This window comes from Bidens hawaiensis, unplaced genomic scaffold, assembly GCF_021521415.1.
Source record: "Bidens hawaiensis isolate Kalapana, Puna unplaced genomic scaffold, B.hawaiensis_p1.1 tig00015346_1, whole genome shotgun sequence".
In the NCBI taxonomy this organism is placed as follows: Eukaryota; Viridiplantae; Streptophyta; class Magnoliopsida; order Asterales; family Asteraceae; genus Bidens; species Bidens hawaiensis.
The window spans coordinates 421080-442960 of NW_027492370.1; the positions used below are offsets into that span (position 1 = coordinate 421080).

The 21881-nt window shown below is 34.6% G+C and overlaps 4 protein-coding genes across 5 annotated transcripts; 2 read left to right on the plus strand and 2 right to left on the minus strand.

The window, feature by feature from the left end:
• Nucleotides 1-324: 324 nt before the first annotated feature.
• LOC143548986 (putative arabinosyltransferase ARAD1) lies at nt 325-1997 on the minus strand. Its single transcript, XM_077040007.1, has one exon. The coding sequence runs from the start codon at nt 1850-1852 to the stop codon at nt 464-466; it is 1389 nt and encodes a 462-aa protein (XP_076896122.1). The 5' UTR covers nt 1853-1997; the 3' UTR covers nt 325-463.
• A 5636-nt stretch (nt 1998-7633) lies between these two features.
• On the plus strand, nt 7634-8891 carry LOC143548988 (large ribosomal subunit protein P2-like). 2 transcript variants are annotated; one of them, XM_077040008.1, is made up of 4 exons: nt 7634-7777; nt 7872-7960; nt 8372-8595; nt 8702-8890. In XM_077040008.1, exons 2-4 carry the CDS (start codon nt 7873-7875, stop codon nt 8726-8728), a joined length of 339 nt encoding a protein of 112 aa, XP_076896123.1. In that variant the 5' UTR covers nt 7634-7777; nt 7872; the 3' UTR covers nt 8729-8890. The 2 variants fall into 2 exon arrangements, with proteins under 2 accessions (XP_076896123.1, XP_076896124.1); XM_077040009.1 differs by having other exon boundaries at nt 7715-7776; nt 7868-7960; nt 8702-8891.
• Nucleotides 8892-9988: 1097 nt separating this feature from the next.
• Nucleotides 9989-16747, minus strand: LOC143549006 (histone deacetylase 9-like). Its single transcript, XM_077040026.1, has 14 exons — nt 16613-16747; nt 16227-16339; nt 15896-16013; nt 15757-15831; nt 15439-15658; nt 14802-14865; nt 14175-14267; nt 13974-14082; nt 13823-13872; nt 13651-13741; nt 11841-11911; nt 11453-11551; nt 11195-11261; nt 9989-10291 (listed from the first exon to the last, which is right to left on the minus strand). Exons 1-14 carry the CDS (start codon nt 16647-16649, stop codon nt 10206-10208), a joined length of 1293 nt encoding a protein of 430 aa, XP_076896141.1. The 5' UTR covers nt 16650-16747; the 3' UTR covers nt 9989-10205.
• Nucleotides 16748-17859: 1112 nt separating this feature from the next.
• LOC143548989 (tRNA dimethylallyltransferase 2-like) lies at nt 17860-20886 on the plus strand. The gene is made up of 9 exons (XM_077040010.1): nt 17860-18101; nt 18193-18247; nt 18339-18419; nt 18695-18762; nt 18883-18955; nt 19024-19145; nt 19274-19348; nt 20090-20657; nt 20725-20886. The coding sequence occupies exons 1-8, from the start codon at nt 17925-17927 to the stop codon at nt 20573-20575; spliced, it is 1137 nt and encodes a 378-aa protein (XP_076896125.1). The 5' UTR covers nt 17860-17924; the 3' UTR covers nt 20576-20657; nt 20725-20886.
• Nucleotides 20887-21881: the final 995 nt, after the last annotated feature.

Below are 21881 nucleotides of genomic sequence, written 5' to 3' on the forward strand. Positions count from 1 at the left end.
TTATTTAAATGTTTTTACCGTTCTTGTATTTTATTTCGTTCAATTTGTATCCGACTTTTCTAATCGATTTCTGACACCTAACACGGTTTGATGGATTATATGTCGACTTTGTTCTCGTTTTGCTTTCATTTAATATATTCTCGGTTGTTCGATTTGGAAGGAGCTATGGATAATACAATAGATTTCAAAAGGCCAAAACCATCAATCCGGTTCAACTGATCGGCATCATAACCAGTCGGCTCACGAAAGTGGTTTCAGAGTACAAAACCAAACCGCTTGGGCGTTCAATAACCCATTTTGGTCTCACATTTTAAGCTATTGTCAACCAATCTAACAAGATTTTAAACCATGAGCTAAACATCACATCACATTACAAAACTGTTGATGATCATGTATTAGTGAACAAATTTCCATCTAAAAACCCTATTCCCTTGTACATTCTATCTCCTACCATCAACTCCTATCAAGGTACCAAATTTCTTGGCAATGGAAAACTCAACTTACTTTCGGGTTTTCCAAATTGTGAAAACCGTCTACCCGCGTGTAATCTCCTCTTTATAACCGGAACCTTTTTTGCCACCGACCGCCATATTATCTCCACCGCATCACCCTTCTTAGAAGGATACTGATACTCAAACAAATGCTCAACTTCCTTAAGCTTTTCCCATTTCCGAGTCCACTCGGCTTTACTAACATTCCGCATAAAGTTTATAAGAAACTTGTCTTTTAACGCGTCGGATGTTTTAACAAAGATACAAAACTCAGAGTAATCAAGAACATCTTCAAAGGGTAGTTCAATATCATCACTAATAATAACAGGAACACAGTGGCTAACAATCGCATCAAACAATCGATTTGAAGACGGTGTATCACCGGCTATATTAAGACAAAATTTCGACGATTGCATCCCTTTAGTAGCAGAAGGTATACCTTGCTTTTGAACACTTCCAAACGAAAACCGAACGTCTTTTTCTTTCTGTAAAAGATAAAAAATCTCTTGACGAACAAAGCCTCCGTCTTTTCTGTATATCGCGCCTTGAAAAAACAACAAGTTCGGGCGCGAATCGAACCCAGACGAGTCGTTAACATAGCTTTTGATTATATGTTTATAAGGCGCAATAACATCTTTGTCAATGTTTGCTATTGTCGGTGGATACCTACCGAAATCCGAAAGTATAAACATTGCAGGCCATAGCTGCATTCGTGCATCGAGTAAACTGTTTGGATGGTGCGCCACGATTACATGGTCTATCCCACCGGACCGGTTCCATTCAGGTTGACGCGTTAAGTATTCGACTAGCTTCTTTTGCAGCACTTTGTTTTTGTTCGTTTTTTGATACGGGTTTATTCTTGAAAACCGGTTGAAACATAAGGAAGAGAAAAACGGGACGAATACTACATCGGCTTCACTCGAGTTGTGAACACGTATAGCGGTTTGACCACTGGTTTGACTGTTAATATCCGAGGCTAAAAGGTCTAAGGTAAGAAAGTATGCTACACTATGCTGCAAGTTTAACCCACCGGGGTATTCGGGTACTTTTAACCGAAGGTCTGGCCACGGAGTGTGCCCGTCTGGGTCCCAACCCAAGAGCTGAAAATGAAACTCGGGCGGTAAATCATACATAAACACTTTAAGAGGCTGTTCTTGTTGTTTATGATCGGTTAATTGCGGGTTGTAATGTTTCGAATGCGGGAAGAGGTTTTGATCAATGAATTGAGACCGGGTACCCGAGTTCAAGAGTAAGGATAAAGATAACACAAACAATGTTAATGCAAGTGAGAACAAGATGATTAATGATTTCCAGGAAAGTAAGGCAACTGAATAATAAGAACCCCCATTTCTGTCAGCCATTACGTCGAACAGGTGGTGGGCAATGTTATTTCATGGTGGAATTTGATGGGAAGAGATTAAAACCTTGGGATGATGATGAAGGGTGATTGGAATGAAGATAAACCCTGATTGGAATTGGATTGAAATCAAGCAAAATCCGGATGAATGGCAACAATGAAGGATGAAATCAATGGAGGTGTATGTGTTTGATGAATGTGAGTGTTTGTTGTTCTCATCCTCCAAACAAAACTGGCAAAGATTTAAGAAGCCTGAAATTGGGGGGATCCATTGCTTTTCAATTTGCTTTTTATTTTATTTTCCATGTGAATCTGATGGAATTATATATATGCACATCACATGCATGTTTTAACTTCTTATGGTAAATGATTTTTATATACAAAAAGTTTAGGAAGTGATTTATGTATTTTAGGATAGAAGAAATAAAATATAGATTTTTTTTGTATGCCACGTTGCTATATAGTTTGCCTGTGTGGTTCGGTTTTAGGCTAAAACCAAACCGAAAATTAAAACTTCGGTTTTTGGATTTTTTGAAACCGTTCGGTTTCGGTTTTTCGGTTTTCATTTTGGTTTCGGTTCGGTTTCGGTTTTTTCGGTTTTTGCCATTTGAGCTTGAAAATTTGAGATCGAAAAAAAAGTTAGCAAAAAGTAATGAATTTAAGTATAAATAATTTTGTTCTTTGTTAACCACTAATAGACTATTATACATTTGACCAAAAATATTTGAGTTACATATTATTAAATTCTTATAAATTACTTAAAATAAAAAAATAATATTTAGGAATTCAGTTCGGCTCGGTTTTTCAGTTTTTTATTACATGGAAAACCAAAACCGAACCATTATTTCGGTATTTACAAAAACATAAAATCAAACCGTCGTTTTTGTTTCGGTTTTTGGGTTTCGGAATGATTTTTTCGGTTTCTTGCACTCTCCTAGGTGTGCCTATAATCAAGCAACAAGTTAGACACATTGCTGTAAGTTAATTTTTAATGGAGCAACGGACCTGCCACCTCAGCTTGAAACACCCAACACCGTTAAAGGGGTTGGTGAACATGGGTGGTTGTTTGCTCTCACATGAAAGTGAGGCTACACATCTTTCCCATTTCCAATGGTTTGTTGCGGCTAGTGCTTGTGGTCTTCCCATTTCTTTTTCATGACAAGACCAATACAACTCATGGTCTAAAAATGCAGTAATACAATTCATCTAAGTCAATTAGTTTGAAAATGGTAACTGGTAGGTCAGGCCTATGCATACTCCTTTTAAGTGACCATGAATTGCTACTTGCTAGTGTCTATTTCTTATTCCTGAAGTTACACACCAAGGCGTATACACTTGTATAGAAGAGCACAAGGAACTTAAAGTTAGGTTAAACAAGTAATAATCTTTAATCTAACAGAAGTAATTGTGTAGTGGACCACTTGACACATTCAATAAAATGTGTGGTTGATGATACCACAACTTTTCATATGAAAAGATTGAAAACAAAATAAAGAGAAAATAAAGAAGCAATAAAGTGTGTAGCTACTTTTAATTTAAAAGTATAGAGCACATTGTAAAGGTGGCTTGTCATGGAGCTGTTTGAATAAACCTGTTTCTATTTATCCTTTCCAATTGCAAGTCTAAGTTCATCTTATGGAATCTAAATGGTTAGTGTTTAAAATGATGAATAGTTTATCTAGTATATTGTGTTATTGAAAAAACCAATACAAATTTCATGGGTGTTAAACAGGAAGTAAGAAAACTCAACGCCAATGAACAAATCGATGCATGTTGTTGACTATGATGAACATATCAAAAACAAAGGAAAATTTCGATGAACAATTACAGCCTAACAAGAATTGATGAACTTATCGAAGACAATGGACAAACGACTCATAGGTGAGTGTCATGTAAAAGAAATGGGGAAGAATATACAGGATACACCGAATTTTCATACTTCGGGCATCCTTGTTGATGACTAGGAAACATATGAGATAAACATAGATAATTATATTTAGCATTTGTGACACATGTTTATCCTTTTAGTTTTATTAAATTAAAGATGGCATTTCATAGGGACGCATCTATATGTTCTTAACTCAGCTGTATAAAATTTGGTTTCTTTAAGCATGCCCTTTCTCAAATACTTGGATGCACGTATGACATCGACAAATTGAGATAAAGAGAGTGAAAGTGAAGCAAATTATTCGCTATGATGTGAAAGGTGAAAACTTCAATGGAGAAAGTTTTGGAGGAGAATATGAAGTAAAGAGATAAGTAGGAAAATAATATGTTGTTGAGATGAACACAAAGTAAACCGTGACACAATTTTGATGAAGTGCAAATTTATGCTTTGATAATTTATACACTTTTGTACCTTAATGTAAAGTGATACACTTATCATGTCTATTGTCTAAGAATTATAATGTTGTAGACTTTGATGACCATCATCAATTTTGGGAAAGGTTAGATGTTTGGTTGGTTGGTAAACATTTTTGTCAAAGAAATAAAAAGAGAGAACTTTAGAAGGAAGATACGGGGAATAAATCATTAGGTGTTATAATATGTAGTTTATAAGTTGCATTTGTTTTTATAAAATGTTTTCTCAGGAATTAAGCTTTGAAGGAGCTAAATATAGAACCGAAATTCAAAGGAATTCCATTTGAAATTTAATAAAAAAGTTTCTGATTTTAGAATCTAAAAGGAACCAAAAGAAATTTTATGCTTACTTTTAAAATGGTGGTCACGGATTCGATCCCTACTAAACTTAGGGTGATTTGTAGTTATTATATCTGGTTGTTTTAAAAAAATTAAAGAAATTTAAATTTTGTAATAATATATAGAACTGACAAAAAAACAATTATAAAAGAATACGAACGTATCACTGATGAACGCTATCCCAGCCTCACCACGTCGTTGTCATCACCGAACACCTCTGCCACCGTTGGTGTCACACCCCGACCAAAGGCGGCATAACATGCCGGGGTGCAATGTGATTTGACAAATACACAAGACACTATTTAAAGTGACAATATTTATTTAACTCATTTTATTTCAACAAATCGATAAACAACACATCTCGTCTACACAAACAAGTTGAATACAAGTAACAATTATATTGTTCGTTTTACTAATTACCTAATAGTCTTGGTAACGTTTTTTCGTCAAGTCCTCGAGTCAACAAAAGTCAAACCTGTAACATTTCATAAAATAAAGTTTGTCAACACAAAGGTTGGTGAACAATTCATAAGTTTGAGCATATAAGTATATAGTAATAAAAAGTCACAAAACTTGTATACAAAATAATAAATAAAAGCAACAGCTTGGATAAATTGACAATCGCTAATAGAATTACGTTAGCACCACCTAGCCACAAGGGGTTGCCAAGTAGTCTAGGATTTAATAGAATATCGTTAATTGCATTACGTTAACGGCACCGTGCTATAAGAGAATACCAGATAGATCACGGATTTATAGACTTTCCCATGACTGAAAGCGGTAAACACATAGGCACATAGCATGTAAGCATAGAACACCAAATCAAGCAATTATTCAAGTAAAGTATACAAATCACGTTTGTGGGTTTAAGATTCAAGTAAATAAAGCATTTAGTTTGATAGGTATGAAATGTCACCCCAAAACGAAAGGTGGAAAAAGGGGTATGAAAGTACTCACCTCGACTGATGAACCGAGAAATAAATAGATAAATAAATGAAGCTCGAACGGTAAACGAACAAATCCGACTTGAAACGATAAACACCTTAGCTAAAATAAATAATTTAATACATATTAATGAACTTGAAACCATAATGAAACTATATTAATGGGATGGTTCGGTTGTAAATCGAATTATCGGTTAATTTGTTAATGGTTAGGGACTCGTACTTAAATGAAAATTAAAATAAAATAATATTATTTTATTGGGCTTTTAAATAGTTAAACCAATATTAAAAGAAATAAGACGGGTTTAAATCAAGAGTTCGGTTTTATGAAAATGAATAGATAATAAAGTTTATAATAATATTATTAATGATAATGATAGTAATGATAATAATAATTCTAAAAAAAGATATGTTAGATATATATATATATATAACCCGATTATTAACAATTTAAATCCGACACTCGATATATGAAAGATTAATAATAACAAAACCCAATTAAATTGTACCTATTAGTGAACACGAGTCGTCAGAGATGAAGAAACGGAGAGTTGCCGGAGCCAAATTCCAGCAGAGTCGAGAGAGAGATGGAGTAAGAGAGAGAGAGAGACATCGCGAGAGAGATAGAGAGATAGAGAGAGATACGAGGAGGGAGAAAGACGGAGAGAGAGCATAGAGATAAAGAGAGAGATAGACGGTGAGGGTCACGACGGCCAAAAGTCGCCGGAAAAACGAGGAGAGCCGAGAGAGCTTGAACGATCATACAGAGGCCGGATTTCTGGTCGCCGGAAAAACGCGGGGGAAAGGGGGTGCTTCCAGGAGTGCGTGAGAGGAAGAGAGGGTTCGGTGGTGTCAGGTTTCGGACCAGAGGGAGAGACGAAGGGAAGTGGTGGTGCGGGTGTGGTGGCCGGAGGCGGCTTTTCGCCGGAAAGGGAGGTTCCCGGAAAACGGCAGGAGGTGGTGGGGTGCGGTTGGATGTTTGTGTGTGTGTTGGAGGTGGTAGCCGGAGGGGTGGCGTCGGCTGTGGCTGTGGCGGCGGCGGCCGGAAAACAAAGGGAGGAAGAAGATGATGGAGGTTGTATGTTAATGTGGGTAGGGTTAGGGTTTTGGGTTGGGATACATGTATGCATATTTTCATAACAGCCCCTCAAGTTTCAATAAATGTTTAAAACAAGTTTAAAGGTTTTAAAAGCTTATAACAACTTAACGAAAATTAGTTTGAACCACTTATGTTTTTTTTGACGACTCTATAATATGACTAACACCGATTTATTGGTGATCGAGATATATAATAATATTATATGATAAATAAATAAAGAAACAAAATGATGTTGAGTCGGGTTTGTATAATAAAGGTTTGCAACACGAATACAAATCGATATCCGAATTTTGACGAATGTCACAGTTGGACCCCCTTCCACTTCCAGGTGGCAGTGGCGGTGGTCGGGGTGGGGCAATAATAGTGGTGGTCATGGGCCTACAAGTAGGGTTGTTCACGAGCCGAGCAAAGGCTTGGTCGTTGCTTGGCTCGTTTATAACCGAACCAACCCAACGACTGATATTCAAAACAAGCCAAAATCGAATCGAGCATTTTTCGATCGAACATCGAGCGATTTTCGAGCATTATATATTTCTTTTTCACTACATAAATTTCAATAAGAAACAAGTTTGAATGTTGTAAATAATATATTTTGTAAACAAATTAGCTGTTTTTAGACGAACGTGTAATGTTGTAAATTTTTAGGAGAAAAAGTTTGAAGTGAGATATAATAAACATGTAAACAAATTTCTAGTATTCTAAAAATTGAATCGAACTAATAAAACTATGAAATTACCGGAACAGAAATTTTTTAAAAAGGTTTAAACAATTTTATACTAATATTTTTTGTGTGTTGTCTATATATTTATATAAATATAACTGTTCATATATAATTATATAAAAATAAATTAAAAATATTAAAGCCGAACTGAACCGAATCGAGCAGACTTTTGCTCGTTGCTTGGCTCATTTATAAACCGAACCAAGCAGAGCGACTCGTTTATAATCAAGCGAAAAAACAAACAAATATTTTTCAAGCAATATCCGAGTGAGCGACCGGCAGTTTGGAAGACTCTCGTTACAAGGTCTATAAAATAGACTCAAAACGAAACAAAATACTAGCTTGGCCCATTTAGAATGCAAGCCCACTAACAGTCGCATAAATAAGACTAGGGTTTCATTCAACAACAAAACTTAACGGAGGCAACACAGCACATACAGATCGATCGTCTTTAACACAACACAGGTATTGTCTTTTTTCATTCAATCCATTGCTCGTGTTATTACCAGATCCAGCTTCATTATATTAATTGATGTGCTTAATAGAATATTTGCTGCAGAATGAAGGTTATTGCTGCGTATTTGTTGGCTCTTTTGGGCGGTAACACCTCTCCATCCGCTGAGGATTTGAAGAACATTCTCGCTTCAGGTATGATTTATATCAACATATATTCAATGCTTATCAAATTGTTACTATATGAAAGTGATGGAATATAAGTGTTTTCATTGTTATTTGGTATTAATTTTTCATAAACTTTACTTGCTGTTGATTGTAATGACTGTATTGTTCTGTTTCGGATTAGATTCTTAGTTAGGAAAACTTGTAAGTATTTAACTAGCTTGTCAATGGATCATGTTTGTGACGATTAAGGTTAACTAATCTATTTATTGTTTAGCTTTAATTGTATTGAATGTGCTCTATTTCCAATTGACTGCCTAGCTATAGGCGCTTGTAAGATTTTCTAACAACTAAGAGACTAAACCATGATAGATACAAGTCGTAATAATGTGTGTTTTGTTTATGTGAAATTTGAAGTAACTTTTGTGTTATAAATTGCAGTTGGAGCCGATGCAGATGAAGATAAAATTGAGTTGCTACTGAAGGAAGTGAAGGGTAAAGATATCACAGAACTAATTGCTTCCGGAAGGGAGAAACTTGCTTCAGTTCCATCTGGCGGTGGTGGTGTTGCTGTGGCCGCTGCAACTGGTGGTGGTGCTGCACCGGCTGCTGCTGCAGCTGAGACGAAGGAGGAGAAGGTTGAAGAGAAAGAGGAATCCGATGATGTAAGATACTCTTTATTATGAATTATTATGAATTCATGATTCAGTTTTTAGTTGTTTTTATGATTATTTGCTTATGTTTATTATTTATTTTTTTTATCTTTTTCAGGACATGGGATTCAGTTTATTCGACTAAGGCGGGTTTTGTGAGAAGCAGGCTTCTATTTTGTTATGATGTTTATGTATTTTTCACTTTGTTTTGTCATCAATTATCTTTTAGACAATGCAGAAATTATGGAGTTTTAACTTTTATTAGTTAGATGTGATGAATACACATACTTTTTGTGTGCTATAAGCCTATAACTTCCTTTCATGCGTTCTATCACATTCCAAGATGTTTTTAACTTGAACCAAACAAAACTTCGTTACATGTTATTATGGTAATCAGCAATAGAGGTGCACATCTTAACAGCATAGTAACTGGTCCCTTTATAAAGGGTTTTTACCGGGGAATAATTGGCTCTAATGCACATGCAAACATGTTAACCGGTTTGTGATTGGTTTCTAATTGATTTTCTGGTGGTTAGTAGCCGGTCTTTCTCTAATCGGTACTGAAACCGATTTTAGGTTTTACATATATTTTTTAAGACTGGGGTCTTTTTTTTTCTTTCCAGTTATTATTAGAGTTTTTGTGATTGAAAACCGGTTAGTAGTCGACCTTATTAACTAGTCTAACCGGTTAATTAACCGTTGACCACTAACCAGTTATATAATTAACCGGTTTTTGAATAACGGTTAACTTGTTTGTGCATGTCTAATCAGCATCGTAATCATTGGCTTTCATCACCTAGTAATAGACTGAAGCCAATTTCTCATTTCAGTCACAAAATTCCAGTTCCTACTAAACATATGCTTAGCTCTTGATTTAGATAAACTGATAAAGATGAAGTTGTCTTGTCTGTCACCCGCTTAAAATGTCAGTTTTTGTCTTTAAAATTTGCCGTATCTTCATATGTAATGGAGCTCTAACCAACTGTGCTCAGATTTACTGACATTATTTGATTATGATTCTTACATGTTTCGATAATCGCACTTTCAAATACCTTTTAAGCAGGATTCGATAGCCCCAAAGAGAGAACATAATAACAAAGGTATATTAACATTGTGTAACTAATATGTTGTTGCTAAATAAGATAAAACCGGTCTTATATACAAATGTCATTAAATGGTAGAAAGGCCAAGATTCATTCAAGTATTCAACAAGTAATTTGATGTTATAATAGAAGTCTAGTTTTTTAAAAAATAAAAATGACTTCAGTAAGTACTCTGTTTATAAACTACAATATTTTTATCTATTAAAACTGTTTCTTAATATATTATCTTAATATTACATCTATTTAAACAAGTAAACCTCTATTCAAGGCTTTAGTTGTCTTTTGGGTTTCTTTCTAACAAAACTGGAAACAAAAAACAGAAAATGAGAATTTCATCATCTTTCACGCTTTGTTGTGCAAGTCCTCAACACATGACAAGAAGTCTGCAAACAACTACATTTACAACTACGAAAAAAACAACATAAATTAGAATTTCTATTGTTGGCTCCTTTGTAACCTCAATCCCCTTCAAACGGACCCTAAATTTTCTAATATCTACTCTAAAACAACACGCAAATGTCAAACATCATCCATGTTATGATCGTTGTCGTTGTCTCCTTCATAGTATTCATCATCACGTTGAATATGCTTGTCCCTCGTGTGCTCTGTAAGAAAGAAAGAGAACTATATGAACATCTATCAATCAATCAATCAATCAATCATGCCCAGTAAAATCCCACCGACAGCAAAGCTATAAGTAGGGTCTGGGGAGGGTGGGATGTAGGCACACCGTACCTCTATCCAAAGGAATAAAGAGGTGGCTTCCAGAGAGACCCTCGGCTCTAAGTACATGTGTATGAAGCAAAATAAAGGAAATCAAAGTTTAACAGTTATATAAAAACTACTACTAATTATAATAATATTAATAATAAGATCACAGTTTAACAGCTATATAAGCTAATAATAATTATAATAATAATAATAATATATGTAAGGGAAATACCATTATGGTATGTGACCTAAATAAGTTAAGTCTAAGCCCTAAGGTATTCAAATCTCTCTAAAAATCCTTAACTTTAATTCTACTTCTCCACGAATTCCTATCCTCAACCATGTCCTCGGAGAGGTTTAGGTCTATCAAATCATGCCTAATCCTCTCATCCCAAGTCAATTTCGGTCGTCCTCTACCCCTCCTCCCCTCTATAGTAATGTTTTCTACGGATCTAACAGGATTCGTCGTCTGTCTTCTCTTTACATGTCCAAACCATCTCAATCTCCACTCTCTTATCTTGTCTGCTATGTTCGCCACCCCTAATCTCTCGCGAAACACAACGTTTCTTATTCGGTCTAGCCTTGTGTGCCCACACATCCAACGTAGCATTCTCATTTCTGCTACCTCCATCTTCCGCACTTGGGGTATATTTTTTCTCTAAGAACTTAGAAAACTTAGCATGAATGAAACTACCCGAGAGCCACCAATATCGCATTCAAAGCATATAAAACCATAAAAAATCATTGTATTAAACTAATTATTATTGTATTGCTCTTTTAAGGATTTTTGGACTTACGATGGATTCGTTCATCAGGGTTCTTCTCATCTTCATCAAAATCAGGGATATAGAAATCAGGTGGGACCTGAAATATTTAGAGAATTAAGATTCATTTCAATCTTTAATGTGAATTCAAATAAGTCACATTGTTGAAGAAAATGCTTGAGTATTGGTCAACATTCTAAAACACCCTTTAGATAAAGAAATTATAGAATAACTATCATTATTAAGTTTTTTTTAGTACTTAAATAGTTAGTTTTATAATATCCTTATTACCTCTTGCATCTGCACACTTGGAGCATGTTGAATGCATCGAAGATTTTCTAGAACTTGCATCTTTATAGTGCCCAAGTATGACTTGCTATTAAAATTTTCCTGTCAAACCAACAAAAAAGAATATGATTTAAAAAATATCACAATATGAGATTGAAAGTGTTATATACAGAAAGAAAAAACCATAATGCTAATTTTTTGCATAAATCAATTGCGAAAGTTGTATGCAATAAAATACACTTTGAACAACTTTCAAGTTTCAACCCACTTTCTTTTTTAACTAAAATTTTGATTTGGCCCAGTAACCTAAGTATAAATAAACGAGTTGAAATTACCAGTTCTAGCTAAAACCAAAATAACCAAAAAAAATAATACAGAAGAAATGGCATACAATATGAGCTGTTGGAATCCTTAACGAACACTCTGGAGCAAAATACTTGATATAATCATTATCTGGAATCTCTGCATCATTAACACATTTATAAAAATAATATTTAAGTTTTAGAAATATGTAAACAAACAAAATTAGGTGACTGACAAGAGAATCAAACTTCAGTTTCCACAAAATACCACCTAAAGATAATGCAGATAAGCATTTAATCACTTAATTGGATTCAGGCAATTATAAAAAAAAGATATGTAGGTTTTAGAAATATGTAATACAAACAAAATATGTGACTGACAAGAGAATCAAGCATCAGTTTCCACAAAATACCACCTAAAGATAATGCAAATAAGCCTTAAATCACTTAATTGGATTCAGACAATTACCAATTTGCATAATGTGTTAATTTAACAGCAGGTATAGTGTAAAAAAAACACATCCCTAATTCCCTTGAGATGATGATACTTATAATGGCCTAGGTGGAACATTTTAAGGGTACTAATGTACTATGGTCATTTTTTATTCTTCCAAAAATGACCAGTTTGGAACATTTATCGAGACATTAAGCCTTTTTAATCAAGCAAGCAACTTTGCAAAAAATAAAGGAAAATTGGTTTTAAATAATCCAAACTATGCCCTATTGGTATATATCAGTCCCAACTTTACACTTGTCTGCTGGCAGTACCAACTATTTGTGTATTTGTTTTTAACGGGCCGCGACTAACGGATGTTAACTCCGGTAGTCTTATGCTTATGTGGCATGTCTAGTTGGCAAAAACTTGATTACATGGCACGCTTTGTTGTCAAATTATGTCTTATGTGGTAGCTTACATGGCAATTACAAACTCATATCTTCAAACCAAAACCAAAAACCCAGATCTTCAAACTCACACACCTTTCAACTTCATTCAACATACCCAAATGTTCAAACCAAAACCCATATCTTCAAACCCACACACCTTTCAGCTTCATTCAACATACCCAGATCTTCAAACCCACACCCATATCTTCAAACCCATAAAAGGTAGGAATCATGTTCTTAAAGCATTTTTATTCGACGACTTTATCATTATTCACACAGTCACATACTCGCCGGTGCTGTTTACACGGCGAAAATCACACAGTATACACGTACTATCTAATTCACACATTCTTGCCCAATTTCCATCATACAATTCAAACCAAGAAAAGAAGATAATACAGACGACGAGTTAGGGTTTTTTTCCTGGTGTTATTTTGATCCAACGGTTGAGGGTTGGAGTCAATTCTGGATATTTTTCCTAAATTTTATGAATTTAGGATACCCTTTTGGTCATTATTCAGGGCCGTGTATTGAACGAACAGAATTAGGGTTTCGAATTGTTTTGCCTAATTTGGACGGTTTCAAGATTAGGGTTTGGTGATTGTATGCAATGGGATATAGGCGTTTTTAAGTTTAGGGTTTGATGTTAGTGTTAATTGAACTTATTCATAAGATGAGGGTCTGGTGATTCTTGATTGGAATTGAAGTTTTGTTAGATGTAATGATCTTTTATGGATTGTTTTAGCTGATGGTAGTGGTGTTGTTGAAAGTAGATAACAAAATGACACAGTCAGCCGCCACGTAACGTTCCACGTAAGATGATTTTTGACAGTTGGGATGGCCACGTCAGACAAAGACTAACAGAGTTAACATCCGTTAGTCGCGGCCCGTTAAAAACAAATACACAAATAGTTGGTACTGCCAGCAGACAAGTGTAAAGTTGGGATTGATATTTACCAAGAGGACATAGTTTGGATTATTTAAAACCAATTTTCCAAAAATAAAAATATATACCATCAGGAAGCACTGTATCTAAAAGAACTCCCGTTTCAACAGTCCAACACCGAGCAACGTTCTCTTTTGTATATCCTCCACCACCAGTTACCTTCAAAAAACCCTCAAATATTAGTTTCTAATAAACATAATATAAAAAAAAAAACTATTTAAAATAATAAAATAGACCTACCAGCAGGGGCAAACCAAATCTTTTTACAATTCTAACACATTCAGCATGCCCTGTAAAGACATTATTACAGCATCAGTCAATTATCTGTTATTTACAAATTAAGAATTTCAAACAATAATCAAGCGCATGTTGATTACAATAAGATTAGCACCATCTATAGAGAGATTGAAACAGCCTAAGCGGTCCCCAGCAAGAGAATCGGCCCCACATTGAAGAACTATTACACCCGGTTGGTATGTTTCAACAACCTTTGATATTATCTGCAAAATGAAATATTGAATACAAGTATAAAACCAGTTCCCACACCATAAAATATATCAAAAAGACAAGACATTTAGCTTTTATAACATACTGTTTTAAACAATCGTGTAAAGCTGGTGTCGTCTATGCCGTCCTTCAAAGGGACGTTAATTGCATAAAACTTTCCTTCTTGTTCCCCAATTTCCTACAAAATCAAAAGTATCAAATAAATACACGAGTATCATGCTAATTAAGCTTGTAAACGAACCGAATGGCCAGTCAACCGTTCCCTGGGAAGTTTGTTTATTTAACAAATGAAGGAACATGAGCAAAACTGTCCATTCATTTACATAAAATGAACGGAGATGAACACAAGTCTAGTTCATTCATTTCTGTTAGTTTAGGTTCATTAGTTCACGTTTATTTAAGCTTGTTCATTTATGTATTCATTTAAAGTGTTAAGGCCCATTAGTCTAGTTTATTAATTTTTTAAGCCCAACAGATTGATATCCACCTTTACTTTTAATTAGTGCTTGCTCAGTTATTCGTTCATATTTGTTCATCTATGTTCATTTATATTCGTTTGTGAACCGTTCGTTTATACTATTGACAATCGAACATGAACACGTTCACTTTTTTCATGGACGGAAACGAACAAGAAAAGCCCGTTCGTTTAACTGTTTATAATCTAATTATCAGTCATACAGATAAACAGAGAGAAGTGTCGAATGTAAAATACCTTAACATCACCTGATCCAGGAAAGAACAGATTTCCATATTTGTGAAAACTAACTGTCATCACCCTGACACGTTAAAGCATCATACGGTCAAAAGGAGTGCAACATACGTTTAATAGTAATTACATAGCATATAGTCAGTCATCTAAACTTCCAATGTGTTTCTAGAGTAAACCAAAAAACCTATTCTACAATTCTGTAGACATTGTTTGAAAAATGAAAAGGGATATTTTAGGCCTGTAAACGAACCAACATTCGGCAGGAAGTTCATTACTTCGTTTATGCTCTTTTATTTATTAAACGAACGAACATGAACACGTGTCTAATTTGCTCATCATGTTCGTAAACATTCGTTTAAGTTCATTCATTTAATTTGCTTATGCTCGCTCCTTTGTGTTCATTTACGTTAATTAATTTACGTTTGTTAAAGCCCTTAAACATTTGTTTACGTGTGTTAATATATTCAAATAAATTTTTTGGACGCATTACAATTTAGTCTAGTTTTAATAACTTTTTAGCCCAACACAAACAAGAAAACCCTGTTTGTTTACTTGTTTATGTTCAATCGCTTGTTCAGCAAAAGTTAAAAGAACATACACGAACACGCTCTGTTCGTTTATATTGTTGTTATTTACTTACCTGTCGGTGAAGTAAAAGGCTTCTTCTACACCATCACCATGATGCACATCAATATCAATATACAAAACTCGTGCATGATACTTTAGAAGCTCCAAAATGCCCAAAACCAAATCATTAATGTAACAAAATCCAGACGCCTCACACTTTTTAGCATGATGCAATCCACCAGCCCAATTTATGGCAATGTCACAAAGCTGATTATTTAATCTTCGTGCAGCATCTATTAGCAATCACAAATAGTTAAACACGGTGTATGTACAAAACCAGAATTTTAAATAAATTAATAAAATGTAGCTAATTATTTAAGATAAAGCTTACCAATTGTTCCACCAGCATATATTTGGCAAAATTCAAACATGTCATCAAAAACAGGGCAATCTTCCCCAAGTTTAACTAAACATAAATTTAAGTGTTAGAATTTAAATCAGTCATAGGTGTCCTCAAACAAGGTACTTACACTTTGCCATTTCTTCTGGAAACAAATGTTGCGTGTCGGGGTTAATCCGCTGCAGGAACTCCACATAATCAGCTGAGTGAAACTGCGCTAGCTCAACTGGATATGCCTTGTGAGGCCTCTGAAATAAAAATCATAGATTATGTTATATATTATTAACGAAGAGTATCAGCCATATGGCTAAAAAGTAAAAACTAGGTGTGTACACCAGCCGAGCTGCTCGCGAGCCACTCGAGATCAGCTCATTACAAACTCGAAGTAGCTCGCAAGCGGCTCGGCTCATTTACACTCCTACTAGAAACCTAGTGAAAGGCCAAAAAACAATAAAACTAACATAAATTTCCATCTTTTTGTGAAGATCGTACGAGAGCACCAAATGATGAGTCATGCATAACCGGTGCGGCTTCATTGGATGGTTCGGCCCAAAGTAAACATTGCCAACATCTCCTGCACAAGTCAATTACCCTAAATTTCACAATCCATTCTCAATTTTATAAGCCAACCAATTATATATTTATATCTATTACACGAAACGTAAACCTATCTCAACAGTTAACAACATATAGTTTCTAGGGTTTGATATTATTAGGCAAAAACAAATAAAAAGGATGGATCCAGTAGAATTAAGTTAGGATATTGCGAGATGTTTCGTAAACATTTGTGTGCACATATACAGATTGAATAATCGGAAGAGGATATGATACACACACACACACGTACCATCGTAAAAGTATGAAATTCGGTCTTTTGAACGCATGTTATCCAAAATTTCAGATATAAATCAGTAAGATATAAAAAATGGAGCTGAGGTCTGTTGCTGTGTAACAATGGCGGTCGTTCGATTTGTTATCATATACTGACTGACGCGAGGGAGTTATGGATAACTTATTAACTTTTTAAAAAAATAATAAGGTGTTTATGTTTAGGATTGCTTGAGAAAAAGTTTAATAACTTTTGTAACTTATTAACTTAATAAAAAGTTACAAGGAGTTAAAATAAGGAATCCCAAACACTCCCTTAATAATATCTTTCGGTATGTTGAGTTTTTTGGTTCCTATAATATAATATTACATCTTTCTAAACTTTATTATTGGCTTTTAGTTGTAAAGCTAGTTTTGAAGTACCAAATGTTCGGAGATAACCTCTAATTAAGTTAAAATTGTGTTAGAGTTGACCGGCTACTCAAACATTCCTTTGGGAGTTTGGATGTTTAGGTTAACCAGGATAGCTATTCATAAGATTCTTTGAAGTAGTTTTGACGATTAAAGAAAGTCGTACAATATAAGTGCTTGCGCTTCTTGCGTACTATTGATTGGAGGTTTTGGTCAGTCTTTTGATTAATACATGGCAAGACAAAAACTAGTGAGTTGTATCAATAAGCAAGATGAAATGGCTTGTTCTCTAACACCGTATGAAAGAATCACGCGGGTCTTTGATATACGAGCCATGTGACAAATGGGATAAAAGCAGGTTCAAGCCTTTGGAGAATTGTCAAGTTAGAGTCATAACTCATAAGCCCAAAGTGTTTTGAAAGAAACATTTGCTAGAGAGAAGATCAAAATAGAGCCCGTTTAGTTGACGAAGCAACCGTGAAGAGCAACAAAGATCTTTGTTTCCAGTAGTTTCAAGTTGACATAAAGGCGTAAAATATATGTATGCTTCGCTCAAGTTTCTTACCAAAAACTAAGAGGGGGACCAAGCTATATCACATTCAAACCAGTTTTCAAAGTCATAAGTCCAACCAGTATGTTAATATCGTAATTTCAACATGGTTGGTGGAAATTCAAGCCAAAAAATAAATTAGATACAAAGGGAATGATATATGTTATGTGATGTTGTAACACGAGACGACTTCGTCAAGCAATTTTTAAAAAAACGATAACCGGATGTTTTAGAACTACTTAGAAGTATAGAGCCTTGAATACAAAAAAGTGAAACTTTAGGGGCAGTCCAAAAAATCTGAGACTCCTCTTTTAATAATATCGTTGTATTCATCTCCGGCCGCCGCATCGGAAGACGGTGGTGGTAAGAGATGGAAACTGACAGTAGTAATCGTCTCATAAACCCTAACACTTTAAACTCAAAGCCAACAGTAGTAGTGATAATGGGAGCAACTGGTTCCGGCAAATTACGTCTCGCCATTGACCTAGCAGCTTCACAATTACAATTACAACTCCCTATTGAAATCATCAACGCCAATTCTATGCAGGTTTATTATTATTATTATTATTTATACACAAAACAGTTTAAAGCTTCATTTATTGCTGCATAATCTAATTTTGAATCAATCAATCAATCAGGTTTATGAAGGATTGGATGTTCTCACTAATAAAGTTCCACTTCATGATCAGAAAGGTTAATTTGACCTAATTTTTATTATTAATATTAATATTATGCGTGTAATATCAATGCCTGTTATTGATTTTGGAATTCTATGTCTATGTAGGAGTGCCACATCATCTTTTGGGTACAATTAGCCCTGAAGTCGAGTTTACTGCAAAGGATTTTAGGGACTACGCGGTTCCTGGGAGTAGTTTTCGCCTCTGTATATGCTACATATATATTTTTGTGTTTGATTTAAACTGCCATTTATTGTCAGCCTTTGTGTTCATAACAAAGAGTATAAAACTACTTCTAGTATTACTAGTAATCAACTGGTGTAACCATTCAGCTCTGCAGTTTGATGATTGATATTAATATGATTGCACCTGTTTTGAACTGTATACTGCGGGATTTTAATTCTCAGATGCAACATTCTTTATTGGTTTAATAATGAAAACATTTCTTAAAATGATTTTCAGCTTATCAATGATATAACATCCAGGAATCACTTACCAGTCATTGTTGGAGGCACAAATTACTATATTCAGGTAAATTGTATATATTGGTTTTTGTGACTTCAATTTATGCGTTTGTTTGATTTGCATTTTCTTCTTTAATATTAGTGTAACTTGTAAATTTGTGCTTTTTTTGTCCTTTGTTGTTTTCAGGCACTTGTGAGCCGATTTCTTTTAGATGAGTCACTTGGAGATACTGATGACGGTTGCTTTGATGAAACTAATGGTGAGCAGCATTTATTGACTAAAAATTTTTATGCTTGCTTTTAACAGGTAGACATGAATTGTGAACAGGAGATAAAGAACCGCATACGCAACTTATGTTAGATCAACAGAATTTTAGTTATAGTTATGAAAGTCTCAAGGCTATTGATCCAGTTGCTGCAAACAGAATTCATCCAAATGACCATAGAAAGGTAAGTGGATAAGTTCCTAAAAATGTTTGAATATCGTGGCTCATGATTTATGTATAATAAATTTTTATTCACACATCCTTGATTTTGCAAATCAGGCATACACGTTAATCATGTATTATCTTCTGCAGATAAGTCAATACCTTCGGTTATATACTTCGTGTGGTGTTCTTCCTAGCAAATATCTTCAGGAGAAAACTATGGAGGTATATTCTTCTGAAGCATAATTTTAATGGGTCAATATGGGTTCAGGTCCTAAGTTTTTGTATTTTTGAAATAGTTAGTCAGTTATATAATTTCAATAATAAATTAATTATTTAAAAATAAAAAAAAAATGATTTAGTTGGTAATTGGTTTATGCATTAGAAGCACACTCTATGTGACTTTCGACCCGTTTGACCCATTTTCTTTATCTTTTTTTCCTCTTTATACGCATCTGACTGACAGAGATAAAAGATAATCTAAATCAGTCCATATATAAGTAAATGGGCTGTAATTGGCAGCTCTACATACCATGAATAATTGGAATTAAGGGTGTAAACCAGCCAATACGCTCGTGAGCTACTTGAAATCGGCTTGCTAAAGGCTCAAATCAAGCCGATCTTAAACGGGTCCAAGCCTCCTATTTATATGTGATTTTTATTTAATGTATTAAATAAAAATAGCTAAATAATATATATTGTTATATACAAAAGTTATAATTAAAATTTATATAACCAAAATAAAATAAATGTATATAAATTAATTAATAAATAATAGACGAGTCGGTCTCGAGCTTGAAAAACTACTCACGAGCAGTGCTCTAGCTTTAGAATTAGTGCTTGTCGCTCGGCTCATATTGTTTACACTCCTAACGGGCATTGACTTCCTTCACTGAACCGGAAAAATCCCATTTTTTATGTAAAATTTATTTAACTGTTATAATAATCTCACATTTGGCTGAGCAGAACTGGGGAGATGGTGATAATCTGAGATACAATTGTTGTTTTATATGTGTGGACGCTTCACTCCCTGTTATAGACACATATGTGGATCAAAGGGTAGATCAGATGGTCAACTCAGGTTTACTTCAGGAAGTTTATGACATTTTTAACCCTGATGCTGTTTACACTCGAGGTTTAAGGCAAGCCATTGGTGTTAGGGAGTTTGAGGATTTTTTAAAAGTTTATTATTCTCAAGAGTTGACAATTACATCTATTGAAAAGTTAAAAGAGAACATGGACACAATATTGTGTTCGTCTAGCGAGAACCCGCTCAAACAGCTTATTGAAGATGCTATTGATAAAGTTAAATTGAACACCAGAAGGCTTGTTCGTCGACAGGTGAATAATATTCAAATTATTTATATATTTTGTTTTGCTCTTGCAATCGTTGTATATAATTTAGAAATACTAATATTATTATTTACCAGAAAAGAAGGCTTAATCGGCTAGATACATTGTTTGGCTGGAACATACATTATGTTGATGCAACCGAATGTCTCTCATGTATGTCCTTTCGCTTTTCAATAAAAGGGTAAAATAGTCATCATATTCGTTTGATTGTGTTGACTTAAATAACATTGTGTTTATTTTATTTTCAGGTTTCACTGAAGAGTCATGGACAAAAAATGTGGTTAAACCATCAATCCAAATAATCCAATCTCATTTTGAGAAAGATATAAAGTTTGATTTTGATGCAAGAAATGTTAGTAACGGCGTAAAATTGATGGAAAGGGATTTATGGACACAACACATATGCAAGGTTAGTTTCATGCTCTCTTGAGCTGTTTATTTTCTTTAAAATGAACTCATTTCATCATCATCATCATCGTACTCAGTATATCCCACCAATAGCAATGCTATGGTAGGGTCTGAGAAGGGTAAGATGTAGACAGCCTTACCTCTATCCCATAGGGATATAGAGACTGCTTCCGGTGAGACCCCCGGCTCGATAGTAGTTTTGCATCAAGCCTTGGACATAAGGCACATAGCACTCAATCATCGGGACACCGGCTGATTGGTGCATGTGCCCTTGTCTTTCGGCTATCAACGCCACCACATGATGCCTGATTAACCTTCCGCCACTTTTAACGTTATTTTCATGAGATTAGTAAAATAATGTCAAAATTAGTGCAATTTTACTTTTGCCCACCTGAGGGTTCACACATATATACATTAAAATGAACTCATTTAAATGGATCAAAATCAGAGTGGATACTACATGATAACCAATATTTACTTGTAGGCATGCGGGAATAAGGTGCTTAGAGGAGCGTACGAGTGGGAACAACATAAACAAGGGAGGAGTCATCGCAAAAGAATTTGCCGGTTAAGAAAGTCAAGGGTCTCCGGCTTGGATGAGTAACCGTCTAAACCGAAGCGTAAACATCCCTATATGTAACAACATATTTGGTAAAAGAAAAGGAAAAAGAAGCAAAGCTAAGGTGTTAAAAGAAAATGAAAGTGTGTTATGGGTAAATTTTAGAGTTGGTATTTATTGTTGGTAAAAATGTCAGGATATGTTATTTTGTACAAGTAACTATAGTTTATTAGAATTATGTAATTTTTGAAGGGTCACCCCATAACATCTAGCCCTTCAAAATTATAACCAGATATATAATTTTTGAAGGGCCACCAGATAATTCGCCTTTGAATTTTTACGAATTATCGTTGAATTAAAAATTTTATTTAAAAACCCTAAAAATAAAAATTTAGAATTAAAAACAAATAAGATCGAAAGACGAGTGTATCTCGATAT

Bases quoted from the DNA above. Each gene is read 5' to 3' on its own strand.
- LOC143548989 (XM_077040010.1), top strand. From the start codon at position 17,925: ATGGAAACTGACAGTAGTAATCGTCTCATAAACCCTAACACTTTAAAC. The intron at 18,102-18,192 runs GTTTATTATTAT...TCAATCAATCAG, and splicing joins TCAACGCCAATTCTATGCAG to GTTTATGAAGGATTGGATGT. The intron at 19,349-20,089 runs GTATATTCTTCT...TTGGCTGAGCAG, and splicing joins TTCAGGAGAAAACTATGGAG to AACTGGGGAGATGGTGATAA.
- LOC143548986 (XM_077040007.1), bottom strand. From the start codon at position 1,852: ATGGCTGACAGAAATGGGGGTTCTTATTATTCAGTTGCCTTACTTTCC.
- LOC143549006 (XM_077040026.1), bottom strand. From the start codon at position 16,649: ATGCGTTCAAAAGACCGAATTTCATACTTTTACGATG. The intron at 16,014-16,226 runs GTTAGTTTTATT...TTTTTATTTCAG, and splicing joins ACAAAAAGATGGAAATTTAT to AGGCCTCACAAGGCATATCC. The intron at 13,873-13,973 runs GTGCTAATCTTA...ATGTCTTTACAG, and splicing joins TTTCAATCTCTCTATAGATG to GGCATGCTGAATGTGTTAGA.
- LOC143548988 (XM_077040008.1), top strand. From the start codon at position 7,873: ATGAAGGTTATTGCTGCGTATTTGTTGGCTCTTTTGGGCGGTAACACC. The intron at 7,961-8,371 runs GTATGATTTATA...TATAAATTGCAG, and splicing joins GAAGAACATTCTCGCTTCAG to TTGGAGCCGATGCAGATGAA. The intron at 8,596-8,701 runs GTAAGATACTCT...TATCTTTTTCAG, and splicing joins AGAAAGAGGAATCCGATGAT to GACATGGGATTCAGTTTATT.